General features: G+C 42.6%; 2 protein-coding genes across 8 annotated transcripts in view; one reads left to right on the top strand and one right to left on the bottom strand.

Moving 5' to 3' along the window:
• Positions 1–50: 50 nt before the first annotated feature.
• Positions 51–17285, bottom strand: LOC129834555 (zinc finger protein 821-like). Of its 6 annotated transcripts, none has more exons than XM_055899658.1 (6): positions 17147–17285; positions 7099–7218; positions 6874–6977; positions 6025–6123; positions 5323–5489; positions 51–5152 (listed from the first exon to the last, which is right to left on the bottom strand). In XM_055899658.1, exons 2-6 carry the CDS (start codon positions 7169–7171, stop codon positions 4237–4239), a joined length of 1359 nt encoding a protein of 452 aa, XP_055755633.1. In that variant the 5' UTR covers positions 7172–7218; positions 17147–17285; the 3' UTR covers positions 51–4236. The 6 variants fall into 6 exon arrangements, with proteins under 6 accessions (XP_055755633.1, XP_055755635.1, XP_055755632.1 ...); XM_055899660.1 differs by having other exon boundaries at positions 17167–17284; XM_055899657.1 differs by lacking the exon at positions 17147–17285 and adding an exon at positions 14456–14997 and having other exon boundaries at positions 6874–6974.
• A 51-nt stretch (positions 17286–17336) lies between these two features.
• LOC129834553 (AP-1 complex subunit gamma-1) overlaps positions 17337–24223 on the top strand; it is a 29672-nt gene continuing 22785 nt past the window's right edge. The window contains exon 1 of one of the 2 annotated variants that reach the window (XM_055899654.1): positions 17337–17427. The gene's annotated coding sequence lies outside the window, so the exon portion shown is untranslated. Of the gene's footprint in view, positions 17428–17528; positions 17627–24223 lie in introns of those variants that run through there. The other variant, XM_055899652.1, reaches the window with a different exon arrangement.

Consider the following 24223-nt stretch of genomic DNA (forward strand, 5'->3'; position numbering starts at 1 on the left):
ATGCTTTATTTGCTGACTAGAGCATAGGGTGAACTGAAAGAGAAGAGAGATTGACTTTACTACACGGCACGGGTGTCAATGTTTATTTCCACATTCTATTCCTGCTTTTAATATGATCTGTACATCTGTTAATCCAGTAGCAGAACGGCTGCTGTAAAAGTACCATTCTGAGAATTGTGACAACAGAACTAGCATAGTGTTCTCCTTTTCACTTTTGTTTACCCTCATTGATTTTGGCCTTCTTAAAAGGATTTCCTTTGTAAACATGGACGTCAAGAGAATATCCTGATAGACTAGTAAAAAGGCCAAAGTTCAAAGAACAGTCTTGATTAAATTGAACAAAAACAGGCAGGCATAGAATAACAGAATACAAATGCAGTTTCACGACATGCAGTGCTAATCCAGACTGTCACGCTAGGCAGAGCTTTAAACAGTGCTGTTCAAACGCACAAACAGATCCTGGGAAACTGTCAATACCATTTCCTTTGTAGTATTTTAATGTCGAAGAGCGTACTCCACATTTTCCATAACATTATTCCACTGTGTGAGGATGACACTGTCAGCTGCCAGTTAAAATCAGTCAGAATACCCAGTATTCATTATTGAAAAGGTGTCCATACGTTTAGTACTTGGCAGAAATTATACAGATTTTGTAGCAGATTTTGTTGTACTGACCATGTGTGACGACACTGTCTGCAGCATGGCTCTGCTCTCTGTGTATCTTAAATTAGGATAGTGAAATGACCCTGCTGAAAATAAGTTCATGGACCAGGGCGCTGAATCTATGGCCAAAGAGGCCTCACTGAGTTGCATCGCCTGAGTTGCACAATTCCATACATTTGAGTCCATTTGTTTTTTCCTGCACTCTGCATAGTTTTAATAGTCAAATTTCCCTTGGAATAAACAGCACTGTTGCATAGAGGTTAGAACCGCTCCTACACTCTTAAGGACGATTAGAATATAATAGCTTTTCCCTGTTGAGCAGGATGCTATTCTGTTGTGGGCTTCAGCCTGGTAGTGGCTCAAACTGAGAACCGGTCTTAGTTCCTGTCTTGAGGAATACTCCAGAAAACTAATAATGTAATGTTGTCACTGTCTGCAGAGCTCAGTTGAGAAACATTGCGTATCAGAGGTTACCTTTGAGGAAAGAAATTGAGAACAAATGACCAAAGAGAAGGAAAAAACAAATACATACAGTACAGAACCAAACATGGCAAAATGTGTAATTGCATCTTATATACACACCAAACAAAATATCCCCCTTTTTTCTTTTTTTTTTTACAAAATATATATATTCACATCATGTTGCATAAATATCAATTGGAATGAGGTCAATGAAACAGATAAGACCAGAGATCTCTCCCAACTGGTCGAGGGTCAACAGGTTTAATAATGAGTGGAACTCTGCAAAGTGAGATCACTTAAAATGCAGAGTTTAGTTATTTAAAATATAGCATTTACCCTGACATATGAGCATTTTTAAATACGTTGGCTGGGTGAAGAAGGAAATATGACAATTTGGGGCATTTAGAAAAATGCTAGTAAATTAGCAGTCCTAAATGTCCTAGAGGTAACTAACATATACAGAACACTAACAGCAGCAAAGATTGGAGTTTGATGAGCCGAAGATGCATAAAGTAAAAAGGAAATTATTACCAATTACTTGGCAAAGGTTATGGAGTGTTGAGAAGGTACGAGGGAAAAACAGATTGAGGAGGGTCAATGTGACTAATAAAAGGCAAAGAGACCTACAGTAGTGGCAGTATACAGTTGAAGTCGGCAGTTTACAAACACCTTAGCCAAATACATTTAAACTCAGTTTCACAATTCCTGACATTTAGTCCCAGTAAAAATTCCCTGTCTTAGGTCAGTTAGGATCAACACTTTATTTTAAGAATGTGAAATGTCAGGATAATAGTAGAGTCATTTATTTCAGCTTTTATTTCTTTCATCACATTCCCAGTGGGTAAGAAGTTTACATACACTCAATTAGTATTTAGTAGCATTGCCTTTAAATTGTGGGTCAAACGTTTTAGGTAGCCTTCCACAATAAGTTGGGTGAATTTTGGCCCATTCCTCCTGACAGAGCTGGTGTAACTGAGTCAGGTTTGTAGGCCTCCTTGCTCCCACACGCTTTTTCAGTTCTGCCCACAAATTTTCTACAGGATTGAGGTCAGGGCTTTGATGGCCACTCCAATACCTTGACTTTGTTGTCCTTAAGCCATTTTGCCACAACTTTGGAAGTATGCTTGGGGTCATTGTCCAGTTGGAAGACCCATTTGCGACCAAGCTTTAACTTCCTGACTGATGTCTTGAGATGTTGCTTCAATTTAAACACCATTTTCCTGCCTCATGATGCCATCTATTTTGTGAAGTGCACCAGTCCCTCCTGCAGCAAAGCACCCCCACAACATGATGCTGCCACCCCTGTGCTTCACGGTTGGGATGGTGTTCTTCGGCTTGCAAGCCTCCCCCTTTTTCCTCCAAACATAACAATGGTCATTCTGTGTTCTGTGATTGATTTGCACTTTTCGCACCAAATTTGTAAGTCGCTCTGGATAAGAGCGTCTGCTAAATGACTTAAATGTAAATGTCATTATGGCCAAACAGTTCTATTTTTGTTTCATCAGACCAGAGGAGATTCTCCAAAAAGTACGATCTTTGTCCCCATGTGCAGTTGCAAACCATAGTCTGCCTTTTTTTAATGGCAGTTTTGGAGCAGTGGCTTCTTCCTTGCTGAGCGGCCTTTCAGGTTATGTCGATATAGGACTTGTTTTACTGTGGATATTGATACTTTTGTACCTGTTTCCTCCAGCATCTTCACAAGGTCCTTTGCTGTTGTTCTATGATTGATTTGCACTTTTCGCACCAAAGTATGTTCATCTCTAGGAGACAAAGTGTCTCCTTCCTGAGCGGTATGACGGCTGCGTGGTCCCATGGTGTTTATACTTGTGTACTATTGTTTGTAAAGATGAACGTTGTACCATCAGGCGTTTGGAAATTGCTCCCATGGATGAACCAGACTTGTGTAGGTGTCCAATTTTCTTTTCTGAGGTCTTGGCTGATTTCTTTTGATTTTCCCATGATGTCAAGCAAAGAGGCACTGATTTTGAAGGTAGGCCTTGAAATACATCCACAGGTACACCTCCAGTTGACTCAAATGATGTCAATTAGCCTGTCAGAAGCTTCTAAAGCCATGACATAATTTTCTGGAATTTTCCAAGCTGTTTAAAGGCACAATCAACTTAGTGCATGTAAACTTCTGACCCACTGGAATTGTGATACAGTGAATTACAAGTGAAGTAATCTTTCTGTAAAATAAAATTGGAAAAATGAATTGTGTCATGCACAAAGTAGATGTCCTAACAGACTTGCCAAAACTATAGGTTTGACTCCAATCTAAGTTTATGTAAACTTCCGACTTCAACTGTATATTGAGTTGAAGAGAACATGCTGGAATGAAGGAGAATGTTGCTCAAAACAGGGCTCATTAAATAGTACAGAATATTCTGAGCATAGTGGATAGAATTGTGATGTATAGAACAGGCCCGTTTTCTATCGTTCCCGTTTTATACCATACATTTCTGAATGTTCTGTCCTGTTGAATATTCCCCCAGTAAGCACATCCTAAAGATATAAACAAATCCTCAAACGAAGGAAACAACCCGCATTCTCTTCTGTAGTGTACGTGTAAAGAAGCTTGGAGTCAGAACGTAGACCAGAGGGCTCGTCCTCGGCCCTTACTGAGGTAGTTGATTGGGTGGATATGAGCTAGCCAGAGCAGAGACCCACGTTGGCAGCGTGAGAGAGAGAGGTGTAGCCGCCGGTAAACACCAGCGACTGGGCGAGCAGAAGGGACCAGAGGCGAGGGAAAGAGCCATGGGCTACGTGACTCACTCCCACCACTAAAGGTCCATGTGCAAAAGATGGAAGGGTGTAACTGCTCCTGACACAATGGGCTGCTAAGTCAAAGTCTGCTAGCCTCCTGAACAGATCAAATCTCTTGACAACATGCTTTATCAATATCATTAAGTGAAACATTCTTGACCCTGCAATAAATTAATGTTATTTGTTGACACAGGAGTTTGGGTATCAAGTCGTTGGACACAGAAGCTGCTGGAATTTCAACCAGCATGGAATGGTTCCATCTGTGACCATGGCAACCCATAGGCGTAGTGGAGTAAGTCATTGTAACTGTTAGTGGTCCAGTGTGCTGCCCCCAGTGACCTGGTCCTGCTAGGGCAGCTTCATGAAGAGGCTGTTGTCCAGAGAGGGAACAGGCATGGGGCAGGGGAACTGGAACAGGCTCATGTCTGCCGTCAGGGCGGCCATAGCAGCTGGGTCATGCTCTATCTGACCTCTCAGGGAGGGGTCAATCTTCTCCAGCCGCCGTTTCAGTCTCTTGGCCTCTCTCTCACGGATCAGCCTGGCCTGCCTCTTATCTGGCGTCTCGTTGGCCCTCTTCATCCGCATGGCCTCCCTGTCGCGGAGAAGCCTCCGTGTCCGTTGCTCCTCTGTCTCCTGCAGCCTCTGCATCCGCTTGGCTTCACGGTCCCGCAGCCGTCGCAGCTCCCGCTCCTCGGGCGACTCGTGCTCCCGCTTGGTCTTCTTGGCGGAGCGCTCACGCTCTAGACGGTGCATGCGTGCCTCCACCGGCTCGTTCTTCCTGCGCATGGCCCACTTCCTCATAGGAGACTGGGCGTCCACCAGCTGCTGGTAGGCCACACAGCTGTTGCACACCAGCAGCACTCCGGCCGGGTGCACAGGCATGGGGCTCAGGATGTCTGGCAGCAGAGGTAGGCCTGGTGAGGGGCTGAGGGTGTCAGGGAAGGTGGGGGGCGAAGAGAGGAGGCTGTGGTGCAGCGAGGGGAGTGGGTGGCCTGGGAGGTGTCCGGGACCTTGGCCATGGTTGTGTCCCTGGTTGTGGCCGGGGTTGTATCCCGGGCCGTGGTTGTGTCCCGGGATGTGGCCTGTGCCAGGGTTGTGGTTTGGACCGTGTCCTTGGTTGTGGCCGGGCCCGTGGCTGTGTCCCAGGCCATGACCGGGGTTGCCCATGGGGCTGCCGGAGAGAGACCGGGACATGGAACAGTTCTCATCTCCGCTGCTGCATTCCATTCTGCTGCCTGTGTTCAGGATCTCTCTGAGCTTCTCCCTGTTTAGGGGGGCAGAGACGTGAGTAGTTACAGGACACAGCTGTTACAGGCTAGCTCAGACAGACAGCCTAACTCTGTAGATAACCCATGTCATTGTGTGTGAAAGGCTGAAGCACTAAACTAGGGTATAGGGCTGAAATGAGGTAGTAGTGGTGGAGGAGGCACAGACCTGTTGAAGTTGTTGGTGTCGGTGAAGCGTGTCCCACACACAGCACAGTTGGAGAGGCGGTCCTCAGAGTGGATGAGAAGGTGGCGCCCCAGGGAGCCTGGCGAGCTGAGCGCGCGCCCACACACTGGGCACACGTAGTTCTTACTGCTGCCCATCAACGATGTGTGCTGCTCCACAGAGAGAGACAGAGAAAGAGGGAGCAAAAGGGAGAGAGATGGAGATTTATAGTCATTTAATTAGGTAGACCAGAATTGTTGTGTCTTTTATAAGCGACATAAAAAAGTGAGGGCAAACCCCAACAGTGCATATCTAAAAATACACATATCTACAATTGTGGCATAAACATATATGGTTAACACTCCACCATCATGTGAGAAAGTACACAATTGGAAGGAGGAGGAAGTGGTTGTTGGTAAACGTTTAATTCTGGCTCAGTTACAAGACACTGGCATAACAACTTAAAACTGGATGAAAGATCCAAAACTTAGGTTGACACATAACCCAGAGACTGATCACATGACTGGATCATAAGTATCCTTCCCTCTTTAGTGTAGTGATGACAGTAGCTCCTAGGAGGTTTAAAGGTGATAATCTAACCCTAGCCCATTATCCCGCCAATCCAACCGCTGAGGCTAAGGAGGCTTTGGCCCCGTCTGAATACTTGGTGCCATGGTGGGCTGTCTGGTACTGTACTGTCCTCACCTGGTAGACGTGTGTGATGAGCTGCTCGGGGCTGCTGAACTCCAGGGTGCACAGAGGACACACACAGCTGTTCATCAGGTCGGCCCCCTCCTCGCTCTCCTGAGAAACACAGAGGCATCAGTACTACTGTACACCCAGATACTGTGGATGCTATGTGGAGCTACCATACAGATCTGCTTCATCAGTAATATGTATGCTAATGATTGTGTAATAATACAGTAGGTTATGTAATGGTGGTTCTGCCTACACTGAGACTATAGGGCAAATATTAGAAGAGGATTTAATGTGTACATCTAAAGGGTGGATATGCTCATCCTCTCTACAGTACCTCTATGGCTGGTCCTGGGAGCAGGAATCCTGAATGGTAGGTCATAAGGTTGTGTGTGGTTGTGGTGTTGGGTGGGTTGAGGGTGAGAGAGAATTACCCTCAGGCCCCCAGTGACTAATTGACTGTCACTATGACACCCTGTATGACTCTGCCATGGGTGTGAATCACACCACACAACCTGAGATGCTTTCGGTTTCTGGGGTCTGAAAGTGTGAGGATATTCTGTGAATCGCCAGTTTACAATTTACAAACGCAATGTATTCAGACGTATTCTTGTGCTGCATCTCTTTCTGTAGGATTATTGAATAACATAATTCTGGAAAATGGACAGTGCGGGGTGGGGCAATAATCTTTCCACATAAGTCTAGAAGGCCAGATGACCCTGAGATCTGTAGAACACTATCAAATCAGGAAGGAAATGCATGTGTGAATCAGCAACCAGGCAGGCCCGCACTCAGTGACCACACAGTGCTAGGAGGAGAGAACACCCCTCCATGGGTAACCCTGACAGTGACACTCACTTCTTTAACTCCCCTGTGGTGTGTTCTCTTGGTGGAGGTCATGTGGTCGTCAGCTGAGGTGTTGGAGGATGAGTCGTGGTTGTCCAGGTCGCTATCACTGTCTTCTATGGAGGCAAACACAGTCCTATCAATATAGACAGACAACAGAACTAGTCATATTCTCTCACGACACCGCCTACAGAGAGTATGTCACATTAGGGTCAGGGAAATGCCCTAAATGCCTACCTGAAACGCTGTCCTGTTGGGAATTGTTGCTGTGGCATTCGGTGTCCTCAATGAAATCTTCCCTGCCATCCATGTTAATAGTGTGGAGGGGGCCTGCAAAGCCGGTGCTGTGGAAGGGCCCTGTGAACAGAGGAGTCACAGGGAGATGATAAGACCATCCGAGGGAGGGCTGGCCCAATTTAACTCTAGGCAAATCCACCTGATTTTAAACACTTAAAACACGGAAGCCAAATGCAGAAACTACGGATACACTTCCTTATCATAATTCATATGCTCGCCACTAGAAATCCCTGCATTAGCATGTTTCTTTTCGCCGATAAATCCTGAAAAATACACTATATTACTGGCCTGGTAATGTGCCTGGACCTTGTAGGCTAACAGCTGAGAAAAAAAACAGAACTGATCCAAATGGTTGCCCAATCAGGCAGGCTACATGCAGTAATTTCTAAATGAACATTTAAAAAACGCTAGGCTTTTGAGCGTTATTCAAATGACATAGGCTATTCACTGTAGTTTACACCCTAGACTAGAGTTTTGTACTCAATTGAAAACAATAACATTCTTCATTACATTGTGTATGTGTTGTAGCCTCGGTAGGATACATTTCTTGTCCCTAAAAAACTGAAAGAATAGGGTAGGTTTTCCAGTTGGTACCAGGGGACTGGGAGGGAGAGCACTCAGCACAGCCTCAGGAGAACACAGTGTAGGCTACCTATGATTTCCTGATCAGATAAACTTATTTTTCCTTTCGTAAATTGACTAGATATATTCATGGCAGTATTAAGCCTAACATTGAGCTAATGAATTATGAGCTAATATGCATATGTTTCTAATTTAGGAGATCTACATCCCAAGCCTGTCTGTTGTGCAATTACGCACCTGGGATCTCTTCGTATTCAATCTCGTGGAGTCCCAGAAAAAGCCAGACTACAAAAGCTTGCTGGACACTTATTCTTTAACCTACTAAATTAGCCTATTAGAGGAGAGATACCTGCTTGCTCTTACCTGCTGAATGTAAAATAGGCTACAGCATTAAGAACAGGCAGGGAGTTAGAAAGGAGAAGCCCATATTTTCCTATAGTAGGCCTATCTTAACACTGGGCTACATCCTGACAAAACACATGAGTGGCCTGCTTATGTACCTTTCTGGACCTTCTAAACTGTTCAGAATAGTCCCAAACTAATCGAAATGGTTGCAAAATCAGGCCTAGGCTGTAGTAATATGCTGTTTTTTTTTACAAAATAGGACATGAGGTTATTCAAATTAGCCTACATAACATGGACAATAATTGTGTACTCAATTGATAACAGTAAAACTTTTCTTGCACTGACTGATAAATATTGAGCTTCTTACTTCGGCTACACATTACTAGCCTCTTTCAGCTGTTCTCATTCACAACAGGCTATAGCAGGGGTAGACAACACTGGTCCTGGAGTGCCGCAGTCACTTCATGTTTATTATTTAATCGACCTGGAGGATCAGGTGTGTTGAATTTAGGCAATCATTAAACTGATCAATTAGCTCAGTTGGTCAGGTGGGGTGACTAGTTTGAACAAAATCCTGCAGTACCTGTGGATTGTTGAGGAGAGAAAGTGCATTGGTGTGATCACTTTTGGCCGGTTATTATGATAACACTGTTGCACTGATGCATTGCAAATAGTTGCACAGGACAGAGAGATGAGCACAGTGAAAAATAAAACCCAAAGAAATTGACAACCATTAGAAAAATGGAAACCACTTGAGCAATGAGGCAATGACATGCTGTAATAGATGTGCAGGCAATATGGTGTTTGTTGTTGAATTGCAACATTTAAATACAGTAGGAGTTACTATATTGCTTTACATTAGGCCTACATTGATGTATTATTTGCAGTTGTCACTGTGACAATGAACAGACCCTGAAAGTACCGAATGGTCTGAACCAGTATCTGTGCGTTAGAGAATGCATAGTCACCTTATTAATAGGCAGGTAGGATGCGTTGATCAGTTGATTGACAGGTGTAGGACTTCAGAACAATAAGAACTTTCCTCTAGTGTGGATCCTCACCAACATGTTATAGTTATGTAGCCTATAGTTTATCATTATAGTTATTGGCTTTGTGCCTGGCCCTTAACTCTGACAACACAACTAACGTTATTATCACAACAGAACTAGCCTAGTAGGTCTAGCTAACAGAGAACTTGAGTGAAATAAATGTAAAATTACGCTTATATACTCGTTTACTTGACTTTTAAACTGTATACTATAAAATGACTCCAAATAATTGACTCTGGCTAATTTGCCAACGGCGAGCTGCAGTAGAGAAGTAAAGCGAAAGTCGAATCCATCACTTCCGTTGTTTGGCTGTGCCCATAGTAACGTTTCAAAAATAAGGGTGGTTACGATGGGAAAGTGTGACAACTACATGTCGACTTTCTTCCTTTTTTAAATGTTTTTAAATCCAACAGACACAGACGCAAACAGGATGCAAATTAACATCTTAAAAGGCATCGGGTAGAAGTAAATTAATACACAAATAAGAATATAATTGTATATCTTAAATGACAGCGTTTGGGAATTTGGTTATATAACCTTGAAAGCCCATTCAAAAACCAGAAGATCGAGGAACCAAGGTAAAATGGGCGGTCACTTTCCATCGTATTCTTGATTGAGGCTATCCTCAATGATATAGAAAAATATTTTTATTGATTTGATATCGAGTCAGGTGTGTATAATATATTGTATATGATATATTACAAGACAATGCAGGAAAATACAGCTAGTAGACAAAGCCTTGAGGTAAAACGTGCTAGGCATAGGAATGACAGCCCTGGAACAGAAGATTGACAGGTCAGTAGTGCAAGGCGGAGCGTGATCATGAAGTCAGGGGAAGACATTTCTAGAGCACAGACCTGTAATATTTAACATGGAGGGCATAACAAACACCAGAGAGCCTGGTGTGTAGTCTGTACTTCAGTTACCTGGTGTAGGTGCTGACTAGCCACAAAAATCCAAGCAATCTATCACACATAGCCTACTGAAGAAAGTGCTTCAGATTAGAATAGCAAGCCTATCCAGCATTAAAGGAGCCGTAGCTACACACATAAACCCAGCATAGCTGTTATAATACACTAGTACAAGACAGTTGTAGAAACACAACAGAATACATGAAAGACCTAAACCTTTAAACACAATCATTCACCTAGCCTATATGCAGTTGACAAGGATGCTTTAAAATTCACTGACATGCCAATATAATGCTGCATCAACACAACGCAGAAGTGCACGTTGACACATGCACATTCACACAACCAGACCCCCAATTTTCACAGAAGCAGAACGAACACACACACGCTTATCCAGGCATGCTGCAGTCCCAGGGGGAAGCAGCCTGCACTCCTTTCCAGTAGCAGCCTGCAAGGCAGTGTTTCTCCCGCTCTCAGTACCACCCACATACCGCACAGCCTGGCTCACCCTCTGTCCTCCCTGCTCATATGCAGCTCTGACTGTTCTATATCCATACCAGCAGCTCTGAGGGGGAGGCCAATACATCACCAACGGAGCCCATATGTGTCTGCTTAAACCCCTCACATGGCGCTTAGCATTTTACAGCATCTCTGCTCATTGCATTCGTATCCCATTTCCCCTCCGATCTACACCCAAGCTTGACACGGTTGTGATGGGAGCACAGTACCTCCTCAGTTGTTAGTGACAGTACACTCATTCCTGAGGACCTCTCCTGTCATCAGTATCAAAACAGGATCAGTATACATAAATGGAGATTTCATTTTGATCATTTTGATTTATCTCGAAGGTAAAAATATATATTTAAACTGCAACAGTTTAGGTTCCATAGCCCTCCAGTTATCACCCTCTGCTTCTGAATGCAATGAATTCCCCCTCCCCTTCCTGTCCAGTCTTTCCATTCAGTGTGATGGAAGGAACATCTCTCATCCAGTTACCTGAGGCTGGCAGAGGTAATTACAGCCTCTGTTCTAATCCTGGAGTAACATACCACTGAGGAGCATGGTCTGTGTGCGAGAGGGTTGAGGAATAATCTTCAAGTATCATTTTTTTAAACTCCACTCTAATCTTCACAGGGCTGTCATTCCTGCATTAACTTTTTAGCAGAGTATAGAATGTGAAAATAGTTTGGGAACATTTGCCATAGTGATCCAGGCACTCATTAGCATTGGTAGAGTGGGTCTGATTGTTGAACTATGAACTGCTACAGACTGGCTCCACAGCACACAGCCAATGATTGATGTGTGAGAGCTACCCCACCCCCACTGCTAGGGTCTGTCTGTACATCTGTCTCTTCTCCCTCCCGCACTCCCTCCCCATGTCTCTGCCACTCTGATGTTATCTCTGAGTCTGCGTGTCTGTAGGCAGGAGGTGACGCAGTGTCTGACTGAATCCAGACAAAGACAAACTCATCAGCCAACAGACACAGAGGGAGAGAGGAGGAGGAAGGGGGGACAAAACAAAACAGACAAAAGAGAGAATGCCAAAACTCTAGTCAAACACTAAGCAATGGGGCTCCTGTTGAATTCAAGCTCCCCTCTTTTTTACCCACCCTCTGCTCCAACACACACAGTCACACAATACTGTCTGAGTCTCCAGGAAGTGCTGGGGCCCCTGCCTTCCATCTGTGTACAGGCACTCTGGTGTTCAGGACCATGGGAATGGTGAAACACAGACATCAGCTAATCCCAGACTCCCAGATCATTTCTCACTTCGCCTAATTGACAGCCTGGTATTTAATTAAGGTGATCCCTTTTTCTCCAGAATCCCTCCCACTCTGTGGAGCCCTACTCCCCAGTGAAGTGTCTGAAATGATCCCAACTCCACTCAGACAAATCAACAGAAAATGACCCATCTGTATGGCTTCCTCAAGTATGTGTGTTGTGAAGATGATACATTATAGATCCACAATGAAGACTATTCTGATACAACCTGAACGCATGCTATCAAAACAGACCTGTTTATAATCACCAACCCTTTCAGGGCTAATGAGACTTCTAACAGAGCTGTGGTTTCCCCTGCTATGCTTTCCCTCTACCCCAGCCATGATTGGCTCAGACAGGCTAGCTGATTAGTTTTCCCATGCTGGTAATGTCTGTGCTCTACATCGAGGGACATTTCACATCAGTTCACAACACACACACACCACTTTTAAGGATTATAATAATGTTTAATTCGATGGTGGGTTAAGAAAATGGCCGATTATCATTTTATAAACTATGTGGTGTGTGTGTGTGTGTGTGTGTGTGAATTTGTCTTGGACCAACTGTATGGACCAACTGTATGTGGTCATAGGAAAGTGCGAAGGTCTGGTTCATTCTGAGGGTAATAAAAAAGACAGTTGTTATTTCATAACTATCAGTCAGAAGTAGTACGTGAAGCTTGTAGACATCACTGTAGAAGCCCCCCCCAAAAAATACCTTAGTAAAACAACACCCATTATCAATCCTATACTGTGTTTGAACAACAGACTTCTATGGACCAATAAGTCTAGAAACACAATGCATCCTTACGGTGTTACTGTTTCCCATGCCAGATGATGTTATTAGCACATAAGAATTATTGAGGCCATTAGAGCAATACGTATTTCAACACCATATTTAAAACAAACTAGACTCGCCTACCTACCTACAGCACCCGATGTCACAGGAAGGCCAAAAAGATCATCAAGGAAAACAAACACCTGAGCTACTGCCGGTTCACCCTGCTATCATCCAGAAGGCAAGGTCACGTATTAATACAGGTGCATCAAAGCTGGGACCGATTGACTCAAAAACATTTATCTCAAGACCATCAGACTGTTAAACAGCCACCACTAACATAGAGGCTGCTGCCAACATACAGACTCAAATCTCTGGCCACTTTAATAAATGGATCACTGGTCACTTTAAATAACACAACTTGAATAATGTTATCCTACATTACTCATGTATATACTTTATTCTATACCATCTACTGTATCTTGCCTATGCCGCGCAGCCATCGCTCATCCATATATTTATATGTACATATTCGTATGCATCCCTTTACATTTGTGCGTATAAGGTAGTTGTGAATTTGTTCGATTACTTGTTAGATATTACTGCATTGTCGGAATTAGAAGCACAAGCATTTCGCTACACTCGCATTAACATCTGCTAACCATGTATGTAACCAATAACATTTTATTTTGAAAAGGACCATAAAGGCTACATGGTCATCTCACTGTATCGTTGGGTTCGAGCCCCTTGTGTGGACTTATGCGTCCTCAGGCATCCAGTAGCCTACACTATGAAAGATCAGCAGGCCAATACATCATGCTCTCAGTTTGACCTTCTAGCATGCATAGGAAAAGGACATCATCATTACCATCAGTAGAAATTTGTCAGGGCTACCCCTACACAGCTACCAAACCTGTGGTACCTAGCCTATACCAGCTCTGGAATAGTCTCCCATTGGAATTGGAGGAATGTTGCTTGCAGATAGCCAAAGTAGCTAAAGTAGTCAGGGACACTAAAAAACACCCTCCCCTAAGCTGGTGACTATGACAGAGACAACAACACTCATGGAACAGAAACTTTAAAATAGAGAAATAAAACATGTTTTAGTGGCCACAGGCATTGACAATGCCAGTATTATGACCGACATTGCTATTCTCCACTGGCTGTACTGGTTCTGTATCTGAATCTGAGATGTGGAGAGCTTATCCAGAGAAACATAAAGTACACTCAGAGCAAAAGAATGTTGTACCTAGTTTAAACTGACACTATACGAGGGACAACATCTTAAATGGATTCTGAGACCAATAAGGGTGAAATCTGTCCTACTCTCAAGACTAACATTATTTGCATTGACATTGGTAGGCTATATCATACTCTCAAAACAAGAGTTGAGAACAGGGACCAGCATGCCACAGCAGGTTTTCATGCTGTCTCAAACAAAGAATCTTCTTAAAAACCACCAACATAAGCGCCGGTAAACACATGGAAATAACTATCTGAATAGTTTCCCTCAGAGAAAACGACCTGCGCATGCAATTGTGAGGTTGTCATCTCCATACAAATATCATAGTATTAGTAGCCTAATAATGGTTCATGATCATTTGTTTGGTTCAAAGATACAGACAGTCGTCAGTGTCACGCTCGTTGATTCAATGTATCATCAAAATTATTAAAATATTGCCGTCGCGCCACATAGGTTGAACAAAAACATTGTATCAGGCGCTTGTATCAACGATGGTGATTGACACATTGTCTTGCAGTTCACAATTGCAACGGTGGCGAAAACAATCGTCTAGTTAGATGGATGGAAATGATCCTCCTCACTACTTTTCAACAAGTAAAAATGTCATTTACAATATCTTAGATACCTACAATTAACTTTGAAGGGGTTGTTCTGTTTTCGCCTGGACATATTATCCCCCACTCCCGGTTGGAAAAAAATCGAATCTCCTCCTAGCCCAGACAGATTTGAAGATTCCCCTAAGCAATCCAGCTGTATTCCGTAAAGGGACTCCCTTCTGAGAGTACAACAATAACACTTAAATTATTTAAAATAAATACCAAATACCAGATGATCAAAATGGTCTACCCAGGCAGAGATGAACACAGCTTACACCATTGGTGAGAGTCGGGGTCATTTAAATGAATACAAAACAAATAGCCTAAACAAATAAAAATAAATAAAAGCACAAATAGCCTGGTTACAATCTGATTCACTTAAATTTAAAGCAGTCGATCTAGATATATTTTTCAAATTATAGAAACTGCGAGAGTCCTATCCAACCCGGACTGAGATATTATTTGCTCAGCACCCCCGAGCAGCTACAATCCTGCGTTGCTGTCGCTTTGCTAATGCACTGCAGCGATACATAGGCACAGCTTCTTCTTCTTCGGTTATAATGAAGTTCGCACATTTTGTTTGCGCATACCGCCATCTACTGTGCGGTAGTGTGTGGTCGATCATGTACATTTTTGTGATACAAAAAAAGGGGGGGAAATAAATAAAAATTACCCACCAACTAACCCTACACCCATTTCATTTTTTTTTTTTAAATCACCACCCCATTCCACTACTTTGACCCTAACTGATGATACACCAGGCCAACGGCCTGGGAGGACCGGACTCTCGTTCAACACACCTTGTATCTCTTCCACAGTAAAACATTATACACCCAAGTACTGCCACCACAACATCTACTTTCTGTGATTTACATTCCATTTTTGCAGTACAATTTATAACCATGGCAATGAATGCTAAGAAGTCAACCTTACTGAAGCACAAATTCAAATCAGCCTGTCTATCCGTTCACCACGCTCATGCCGCAGTACTGCTTGCAGAACATGCACTGATGGCCTTTTTCCAATACCCATCTTCTGTTCCTTAGCCCAATTTAGTAGTCTGGCTATCTCCGGCCTCTCCATGCTCCCAAAATGTGCCACAATCGTCATCCATCTTAGCAAACAATCTCGGACTGCCTCCCTAACCTTGGTATGGTCTTGATTTTCATCCCACAGGCACAGCTGATATCTATGTTCACAAAATGCGCACCGCATTGTGGGATGTTCAAAACATTTGAGGGTAGATAACCTGTGATGACATAGGAGCAGTGGACTACCGTCAACAATAATACATTGAGCCTACTTCTTTCTCTCCTCATTTCGTATATCATAATATTTGAATATTACATATTTTAAAGGATTTTAGGCTGCATGTTAGGTGATTTTAAAACATACTGACAATTTTAATATTGTGAATTTTAAATAGGCCTATATTCACAAAGCCCCCCAAAAGTAACACAATTTACACCAACTGATTCAATGACAGGGTTGCAAAATTCAGTCTGCGCTATCTCCAACATTACGTGGCACGTCGTGCACTTCAGCCTCTACCAAGAGGTGTAGACCTTTATGGTACAGGTGGTACTGCACTCGATTCACCCCATAATCACAGCATTGCTGGTTCAAAACCTGCTCCAGCTGTTTGCTCCGATTTTGGAGAAGGGAAGTCCCAACTGGCCGGGCTTGCAGCTGGGTGGTTTGCGACTGTCAAACACCTTAGCTGTTACACCAAGAGATCAGAATCTTAAGGTCGCTACACCCTACAACCTTCCTTCGAATAGTCTGGCTTGCACTTCTCTAGTTCCCCGTGCCTGCACCCTTGGGGCACAGGCGCAATCGGGGACATCCCATTTCTGACACCAGTGTAGCGAAGTTGGAGTGGTACCTGGGACCTTGCCATTAGGCCAAGAGATCCTAAACTCTTTTGATGAGGTTGCTAGGTGTTGGGTTTGGGCACCTACACTACTGGTACCAGCAGTGGGAAACCCATGGTTTTTCTGGCCTTTGATGGAAGTTTTCCCCTGTTCACATTCTGGTTTGTGCATGGGATACTTTTCTGGAGAATATAGTGCCTCCAAGTATGGGAGTGTACTATTGCTTCTGCCAAGAGGTCTGGACCTCTATGGTACATGTAGTAGTGTGCTTGTTAGTCCAAAACCTGGTGACTCCGGTTCAAACACCCTTCCAGTTGTTCCTATTCAATCTATGTACAGTATATTTTCAGATGGCAGAAAGAAATGTATACTTCATTGAAAAAAGAAAAGAAGCTACGATGAACCCATGTCCTGATTGAACTTAGTGCGGAATTGTCTGTAAAGTACACTAGATGGAGCCCACAAACCTCACAAAATTACAAATGTCATAACATTACATGTTGACGTCATCACTGACTGCCACGAGGTGAGGCGTGCAGACCGCAGCACGACGTTGATAGACAATATTACTCATCCGCACATTTCGGACACATCTAAATACAACAACATAAGATACAACAAATAGCTACCTAGCTAGGTAGAACACCAGCCAAGCAACATAATCAGACTGTGGCGTGCTATAATACCAATACTCGAAGCGTGCATTAATATCTCTAAACGTCTCACAAGTGCAGCTAGAACGGCAGGCATATGCTAGTTAATGGTTTATTTAGCTAGCTACTAGTAGCTATAGCATTATTGCAGTGGTAAAATAAACATGTTCGTATAACCAAAATGCTTACATACATACCAGCAACCCACGTTACTCACTCAAATGTCACATAGCAGTGTCGAGGCTGGTGGATGTGCTAGCTAATTGAGAGTTATGCAAATAATTTGCGCGCTCGTCTGTTTGAGGTCTTCGTTCCTTTCTCATTCCATTCCATTGAAGTTTTGTTTTTTTCGGTGTAACCCTCCGCCTGCGGTAGAAGTGCTGAGGCTAGGAGAGCCACCATTTTGAATGTCTGGTCTGTTCCTCCCTCTGTCGCAAATAGAGAAGATTCCAGCTATTTTCTGGTATCAATACGGCTAGTGAGTATAACTTTATACAAATATGTCAGTTAAACAGAGTTGTTTATTTTGATAATTGCTGAAATATCAGCACGACTGTCTTAAACCGCGGTGACAAAAATCCACGTTGGCGCTCCATGATCGGAAGTGAGGCTGCGCTAACCAGCCAGTGTACCGGGGTTTTCTGTCAGAGAAGCGTTAGCCTGGTGTCGGCTAGCTGGTATGCTTACATGATATGTACTTGTGCGATCTTTAACCTAAGAAATCTGTTTTTAATACTGAACTTTTACTTGCTTACACGCCTTCAATGTATGTCAACATTGCATTTGGTTATTTGCTGTGTAACTGAAACGAGATGTACCGGTAGGTATGTAGGGCAAGGTAGCTAACGTTATCTAGTTGTTAGTTAGCTAATCCTACTAGCTAGCTAACTTGCTAACTAAGTCAGTGTGATGAAGGCCTTTTCGTGATTGCGTAGCTAGCTATCTAGCCATGCTCTGTATGTCCACTTACTAAAAGGGTTTACTTTAGGTCTGAGAAATTAGAAAGCTGTAATTGTGCCATGCTCGCCCTGAAATGGCCTCTGACGTTAAATTGCTAGCTTGTTAGTGACAATGCTAACTAGTGGTAACGTGACAATGAATAATATATTTAACAGGTGTGGTTAAATGTTCGTATTGTATTGTGTTCAAGAGATGACAAGCAATTTAACTCCCTTTCCGTGGGCTTGTGATCTACCGTAGCAAGCTAGCCACCCTACCCTGCTAACGCGTTACTAGTTAGTCAGCCAGCTACTTGGTATGCGGAATGTAGCTATATACCGACCATTGGTACCGACGTGTAAGTTACCTAGTTAACTACTTTAGCTAGCCAATTATGTTAGCTAAGTAGCTAGCTAACTTAGCTAGCGCAAAACCAAGTTGAACTGTAACGTATACCCACGCTTCAAAGAATATGTGTGTGTTATAACGTTACTTAGCTTGGGTGTAAGTTAACTATTGTAACGTTTAGCTTATGCTGTTTCTACGTGGTTGCAATGAAGTCAAGGTTACTAACATTACTTAAGCTAGCTAGCTACTATGGTATTGTTGCCACTTAACGTTAACTAGCTAATACTCACATACTGGATGTGTGGGGAAGTTACATTGAATGTTAGTATGCTATTATGTCAGATGTTTACACACCTCGACAATTGTCAATTCTTAGGTTCTTGTAGCTAACCGCTTTATTTTTTTTCAGTTGTGCCATACCCCAGACTTGTATAAAAATGTATATTGACTTGTATAAAAAAAAAAAAAAGGTTATTATGCCACCTGCTTCACTTGTGATTATTAGGCTATGTATGTGCCATTACAGCCATTGGGTTGTTTATTTGAGCTTGCTCCAAGTTCTTAAAATATTTTTCTCCTTTTGAATTGTGATTTCCTATTTCCCTTTTTTCAACATCAGTGTCATATACTCAAATCGGCTTGCTTTTTTTCATTGCATGTTCTTTGTATTTGCATTAAACCAGCTGACAAGTGCCCATGTTTCTACCTGCATTTTCAGCCTATTCAATGAAAGCTTTCTGTCTACAGTACACACATATATTGGTAGGCCAATACTTGGCTAAACCATGTGGGTCCAATGTTTTGTATAAATGTTCTGTCATACTACTTGCAGAATTGTTTTTATGTTGGAATGGAGGTAGCAGCCTGCTGTATCTCGATCTTTTCATTCAAAGACTCAATCATGGACACTCTTACTGACAGTTGTGGCTACTTTTTGTGATGTATTGTTGTCTCCAGCTTCTTGCATTTTGTGCTGTTTGTGGCCAATAATGTTTGTACCATGTTTTGTGCTGTTGTGTTGCTGCCTTGCTATGTTGTTTGTAGCAGGTCTCTCTTTATGTAGTGTTGTGACGTGTGTTTTGTCCTTATATTGTATTTATTTTTAATCCAAGGCCCCTGTCCCCCGCAGGAGACCTTTTGGTAGGCCGTCATTGTAAATAAGAATTTGTTCGTAACTGACTTGCCTAGTAAAATAAAAACACTACCAATTAAATATCTCAGTGAGAGCTTGGCTGAGCAGTGACAGCAAAATTAGTGGCAAAGAGAACAATATGCTGGGATTTTTATTTTTTATTTTATTTCACCTTTATATAACCAGGTAGGCTAGTTGAGAACAAGTTCTCATTTGCAACTGTGACCTGGCCAAGATAAAGCGTAGCAGTGTAAACAGACAACAACACAGAGTTACACATGGAGTAAACAATAAACAAGTCAATAACATGGTAGGAAAAAGAGAATCTATATACAATGTGTGCAAAAGGCATGAGGTAGGCAATAAATCGAAGAATTACAATTTAGCAGATATTGTGTTGAAAGGAGCAGTCCCTCTACAATGGTGGCTTCAGAATTGTTTCTGTAGCTTAATGAACTTAATTTGCACAACTTTGGTTAAGGAGGAAGTAAATTGTGGCACATACTCCAGTTGCTGTATTATTGAATAGTGTCGGGGTTCTCAATTGGAAAGAGCCTCATTGATGGTGTGTGTTGTCTCTAGATTCTGGACATTGGAAATTTAGTAGCCTATGTCCCCAGTGGACTCTTCCGTGTGTTGAGGTTGTTTTCTCTTGCCACTGGTTGCTAGGCTCAGCAGGCTTGTGTATCTTCCAGAGTCTCAGGAGAGGAATGGGCAGTTCCATTCACTCAGGAAATCTGCCACAGTTGGTGTCAGATATGATCCCTTCTGTGGCTATATGAGGGTGTTGATAACATTCAATATATCATTATTATTTCTTCCTATATGCCCATTTTGTTCCCAAAGCAGTCTTAAATAACATAATCAAATGCATCAGTATGCATGTGGAGGACAATAGCCTAATTCAACTGGGACAGGAATAAGTTCAGGAGTTTGAGATCCATCCCCCTCTAATTGATCAGGATAATGCCTCACGTCAGTCATTCCATTTGACAGCAATGTTTTTGACTTGACCAAATTACACCGTGTTAGCTTTTCAAGCTCCTGTGAAATATAGCGGGGCTAAAATCTGTAGCGTGGACACAGCCAAACAGTACTGTTTTTGTCCTGGGAGAGTAAGGCTGAGCAAAACTGATGTTTGTGAATGTGTCTTTGGTGGTTGCTGCCCAACAGTTCAGCAAGTGCAAACTTTATCCACCTATGGTTTTCCTAATCCACCTATTGTGTTCAACCTGTCCTCTGTCGAGACCAAACGCATCTTTTGTGCCCGCTTTTGGGGACATAATAAAGAAAATGTCATGTCTTGTTGTAATTAATAAAATAATGTTTACCTATAAAAGTTATTGCAACATTGTAGTAGAACAGACATTTCATAAACCTTTGTTAGTCTAGCAGAGACTGGATTTTCCATATTTGTTGTGTGTGTGCACACTTAGGAGCACATAGGCTGATTGGGGCCTTTGGTTACTTGTCAGATGTTAGTCACAGGAAATATAAGCCTTTGTTTTGCTCGAGTCATTAAGCCTAGGTGACAGGCCTTTTTATGACAGACCTGAATGTGTGTTATGAGTCATGCATTCAAACGGATTGCAGGACTATAGGGTGTGAATTACTTGTTGCAGTTAATTGTACTTTCTTGTGCTATCTGGGAGTGACGGAGGTTGCTAATACGTTGTGCCTAAGAAGAACACCTCTTAGCCATGACGATTTACCATAGGTTCTCATCTATGCTGCCCAGTTTCCGTTTGAATGGTAATGGAAGGGAGGGAGTCCGAGTCCCCCTGCTCTTCTGGAATGTGCACTGACCTTCCATTGCACTTTGATCACAGTGAATACTGACATTATCAACATACTGGCTCATGCAACTATGCTCCTTTCTCTGCATCTTCCTTGATCATTTAATTTCGTCCAGACTCCACGGTAGGGCTGTGCGATGTGGCCTAAAAATCAAATCTGTGTGTGTGTATATAAAATAAAATAAATTACTCTAACATGAAGATTCACAATGTACATTATATGACAAAGTATGTGGACACCTGCTCGTCAAACATCTCATTTCAAAATAATGGGCATTAATATGGAGTTGGCCCCCCTTTTGCTGCTGTAAAATCCTCCACTCTTCTGGGAAGGCTTTCCACTAGATGCTGGAACATTTCTGCGGGGACTTGCTTCCATTCAGCCACGAGAATTAGTGAGGTCGGGCACTGATTTTGGGCAATTAGGCCTGTCTCGCAGTCAGCGTTCCAATTCATTCCAAAGGTGTTCAATGGGGTTGAGGTTAGGGCTCTTTGCAGGCCAGTCAAGTTCTTCCACATTGATCTCGATAAACCTTTGCTGTATGGACCTCGCTTTGTGCACATGGGCATTGTCATGCTGAAACAGGAAAGGGCCTTCCCCAAACTGTTGCCACAAAATTTGAAGCACAGAATCGTCTAGAATGTATGCTGTATGCTAGTATGCTGTAGCATTAAGATTTCCCTTCACTGGAACTAAGGGGCCTAGCCCAAACCATGAAAAACAGCCCGAATTTATACACCTGTCCGCAACGGGTGTGGCTGAAATAGCCGAATCCTCTAATTTGAACAACCGTTTTTTTTTTATTATTCTAAATACGCTTTTGTTATACAATTAAATGTCAAACAGTCAGCAATAATCTAATGAATTGAGGGCTTGTGAAGTTCTACCTAGGCTAAATTTAAGCCTTCCACAACCATAAGACCCACTATTTTATAACAACAATAGTTTAACCTGCTTTTTTGCAATCACTAAACTGGCTTTCAGGTCTATGAAAATGTCCATTTTTTATTTTATTTATTTTTTTACAAATTGAACATGAATCATGTATAATGTACAATTGAAGTCAGAAATTTACATACACTTTTAGGTTGGAGTCATTAAAACTCAACAAATTTCTTGTTAACAAACTATGGTTTCGGCAAGTCGGTTAGGGCATCTACTTTGTGCATGACACAAGTAATTTATCCAACAATTGTTTACAGACAGATAATTTCACTTATAATTCACTATCACAATTCCAGTGGGTCAGAAGTTTACATACACTAATTTGACTGTGCCGTTAAACAGCTTGGAAAATTACAGAAAATTATGGCATGGCTTTAGAAGCTTCTGATAGGCTAATTGACATCATTTGAGTCAACTGGAGGTGTACCTGTGAATGTATTTCAAGGCCTACCTTCAAACTCAGTGCCTCTTTGCTTGACATCATGGGAAAATCAAAATAAATCAGCCAAGACCTCAGAAAGAAATTGTAGACCTCCACAAGTCTGGTTCATCCTTGGGAGCAATTTCCAAATGCCTGAAGGTACCACGTTCATCTGTACAAACAATAGTACGCAAGTATAAACCCCATGGGACCACGCAGCCATCATACCGCTCAGGAAGGAGAAGCGTTCTGTCTCCTAGAGATGAATGTACTTTGATGTGAAATGTGCAAATCAATCCCAGAACAACAGCAAAGGACCTTGTGAAGATGCTGGAGGAAACAAGTAAAAAAGTATCTATATCCACAGTCAAACGAGTCCTATATCGACATAACCTGAAAGGCCGCTCAGCAAGGAAGAAGCCACTGCTCCAAAACCGCCATTAAAAAAGCCAGACTACGGTTTGCAACTGCACATTGAGACAAAGATCGTACTTTTTGGAGAAATGTCCTGTGGTCTAGAGGTCGACCGATTTTAATCGGAATGGCCGATTTTAATTAGGGCCGAATTCAAGTTTTCGTAACAATCGGTAATCGGCATTTTTGGACACCGATTATGGCCGATAGCACTCCACGAGGAGACTGCGTGGCAGGCTGTGGCCTGCTGGAGGTCATTTTGCAGGGCTCTGGCAGTGCACCTCCTTGCACAAAGGCGGAGGTAGAGGTCCTGCTGCTGGGTTGTTGCCCTCCTACGGCCTCCTCCACGTCTCCTGATGTACTGGCCGGTCTCCTGGTAGCACCTGCATGCTCTGGACACTCTGCTGACAGACACAGCAAACCTTTTTGCCACAGTTCGCATTGATGTGCCATCCTGGATGAACTGCACTACCTGAGCCACTTGTGTGGGTTGTAGACTCCGTCTCATGCTACCACTAGAGTGAGAGCACCGCCAGCATTCAAAAGTGACCAAAACATCAGCCAGGAAGCATAGGAACTGAGAAGTGGTCTGTGGTCACCACCTGCAGAATCACTCCTGTTTTGGGGGGTGTCTTGCTAATTACCTATAATTTCCACCTTTTGTCTATTCCATTTGCACAACAGCATGTGAAATTTATTGTCAATCAGTGTTGCTTCCTAAGTGTACAGTTTGATTTCACAGAAGTGTGATTGACTTGGAGTTACATTGTGTTGTTTAAGTGTTCCCTTTATTTTTTTGAGCAGTGTATATATTTTTAATCGTGCATATTTAGTTAAAAGAAATTCATGTTAGCAGGCAATATTAAACTAGGGAAATTGTGTCACTTCTCTTGCGTTCATTGCACGCAGAGTCAGAGTATATGCAACAGTTTGGGCTGCCTGGCTCGTTGTGAACTAATTTGCCAGAATTTTACATAATTATGACAGAACATTGAAGGTTGTGCAATGTAACAGGAATATTTAGACTTATGGATGCCACTTGTTAGATAAAATACGGAACGGTTCCATATTTCACTGAAAGAATAAATGTTTTATTTTTTAAACGATAGTTTCCGGATTTGACCATATTAATGACCTAAGGCTCGTATTTCTGTGTGTTATTATGTTATAATTAAGTCTATGATTTGATAGAGCAGTCTGACTGAGCGGTGGTAGGCAGCAGCATGCTCGTAAGCATTCATTCAAACAGCACTTTCGTGCATTTGCCAGCAGCTCTTC

Source organism: Salvelinus fontinalis, chromosome 35 (genome assembly GCF_029448725.1).
Source record: "Salvelinus fontinalis isolate EN_2023a chromosome 35, ASM2944872v1, whole genome shotgun sequence".
Lineage (NCBI taxonomy): Eukaryota > Metazoa > Chordata > Actinopteri > Salmoniformes > Salmonidae > Salvelinus > Salvelinus fontinalis.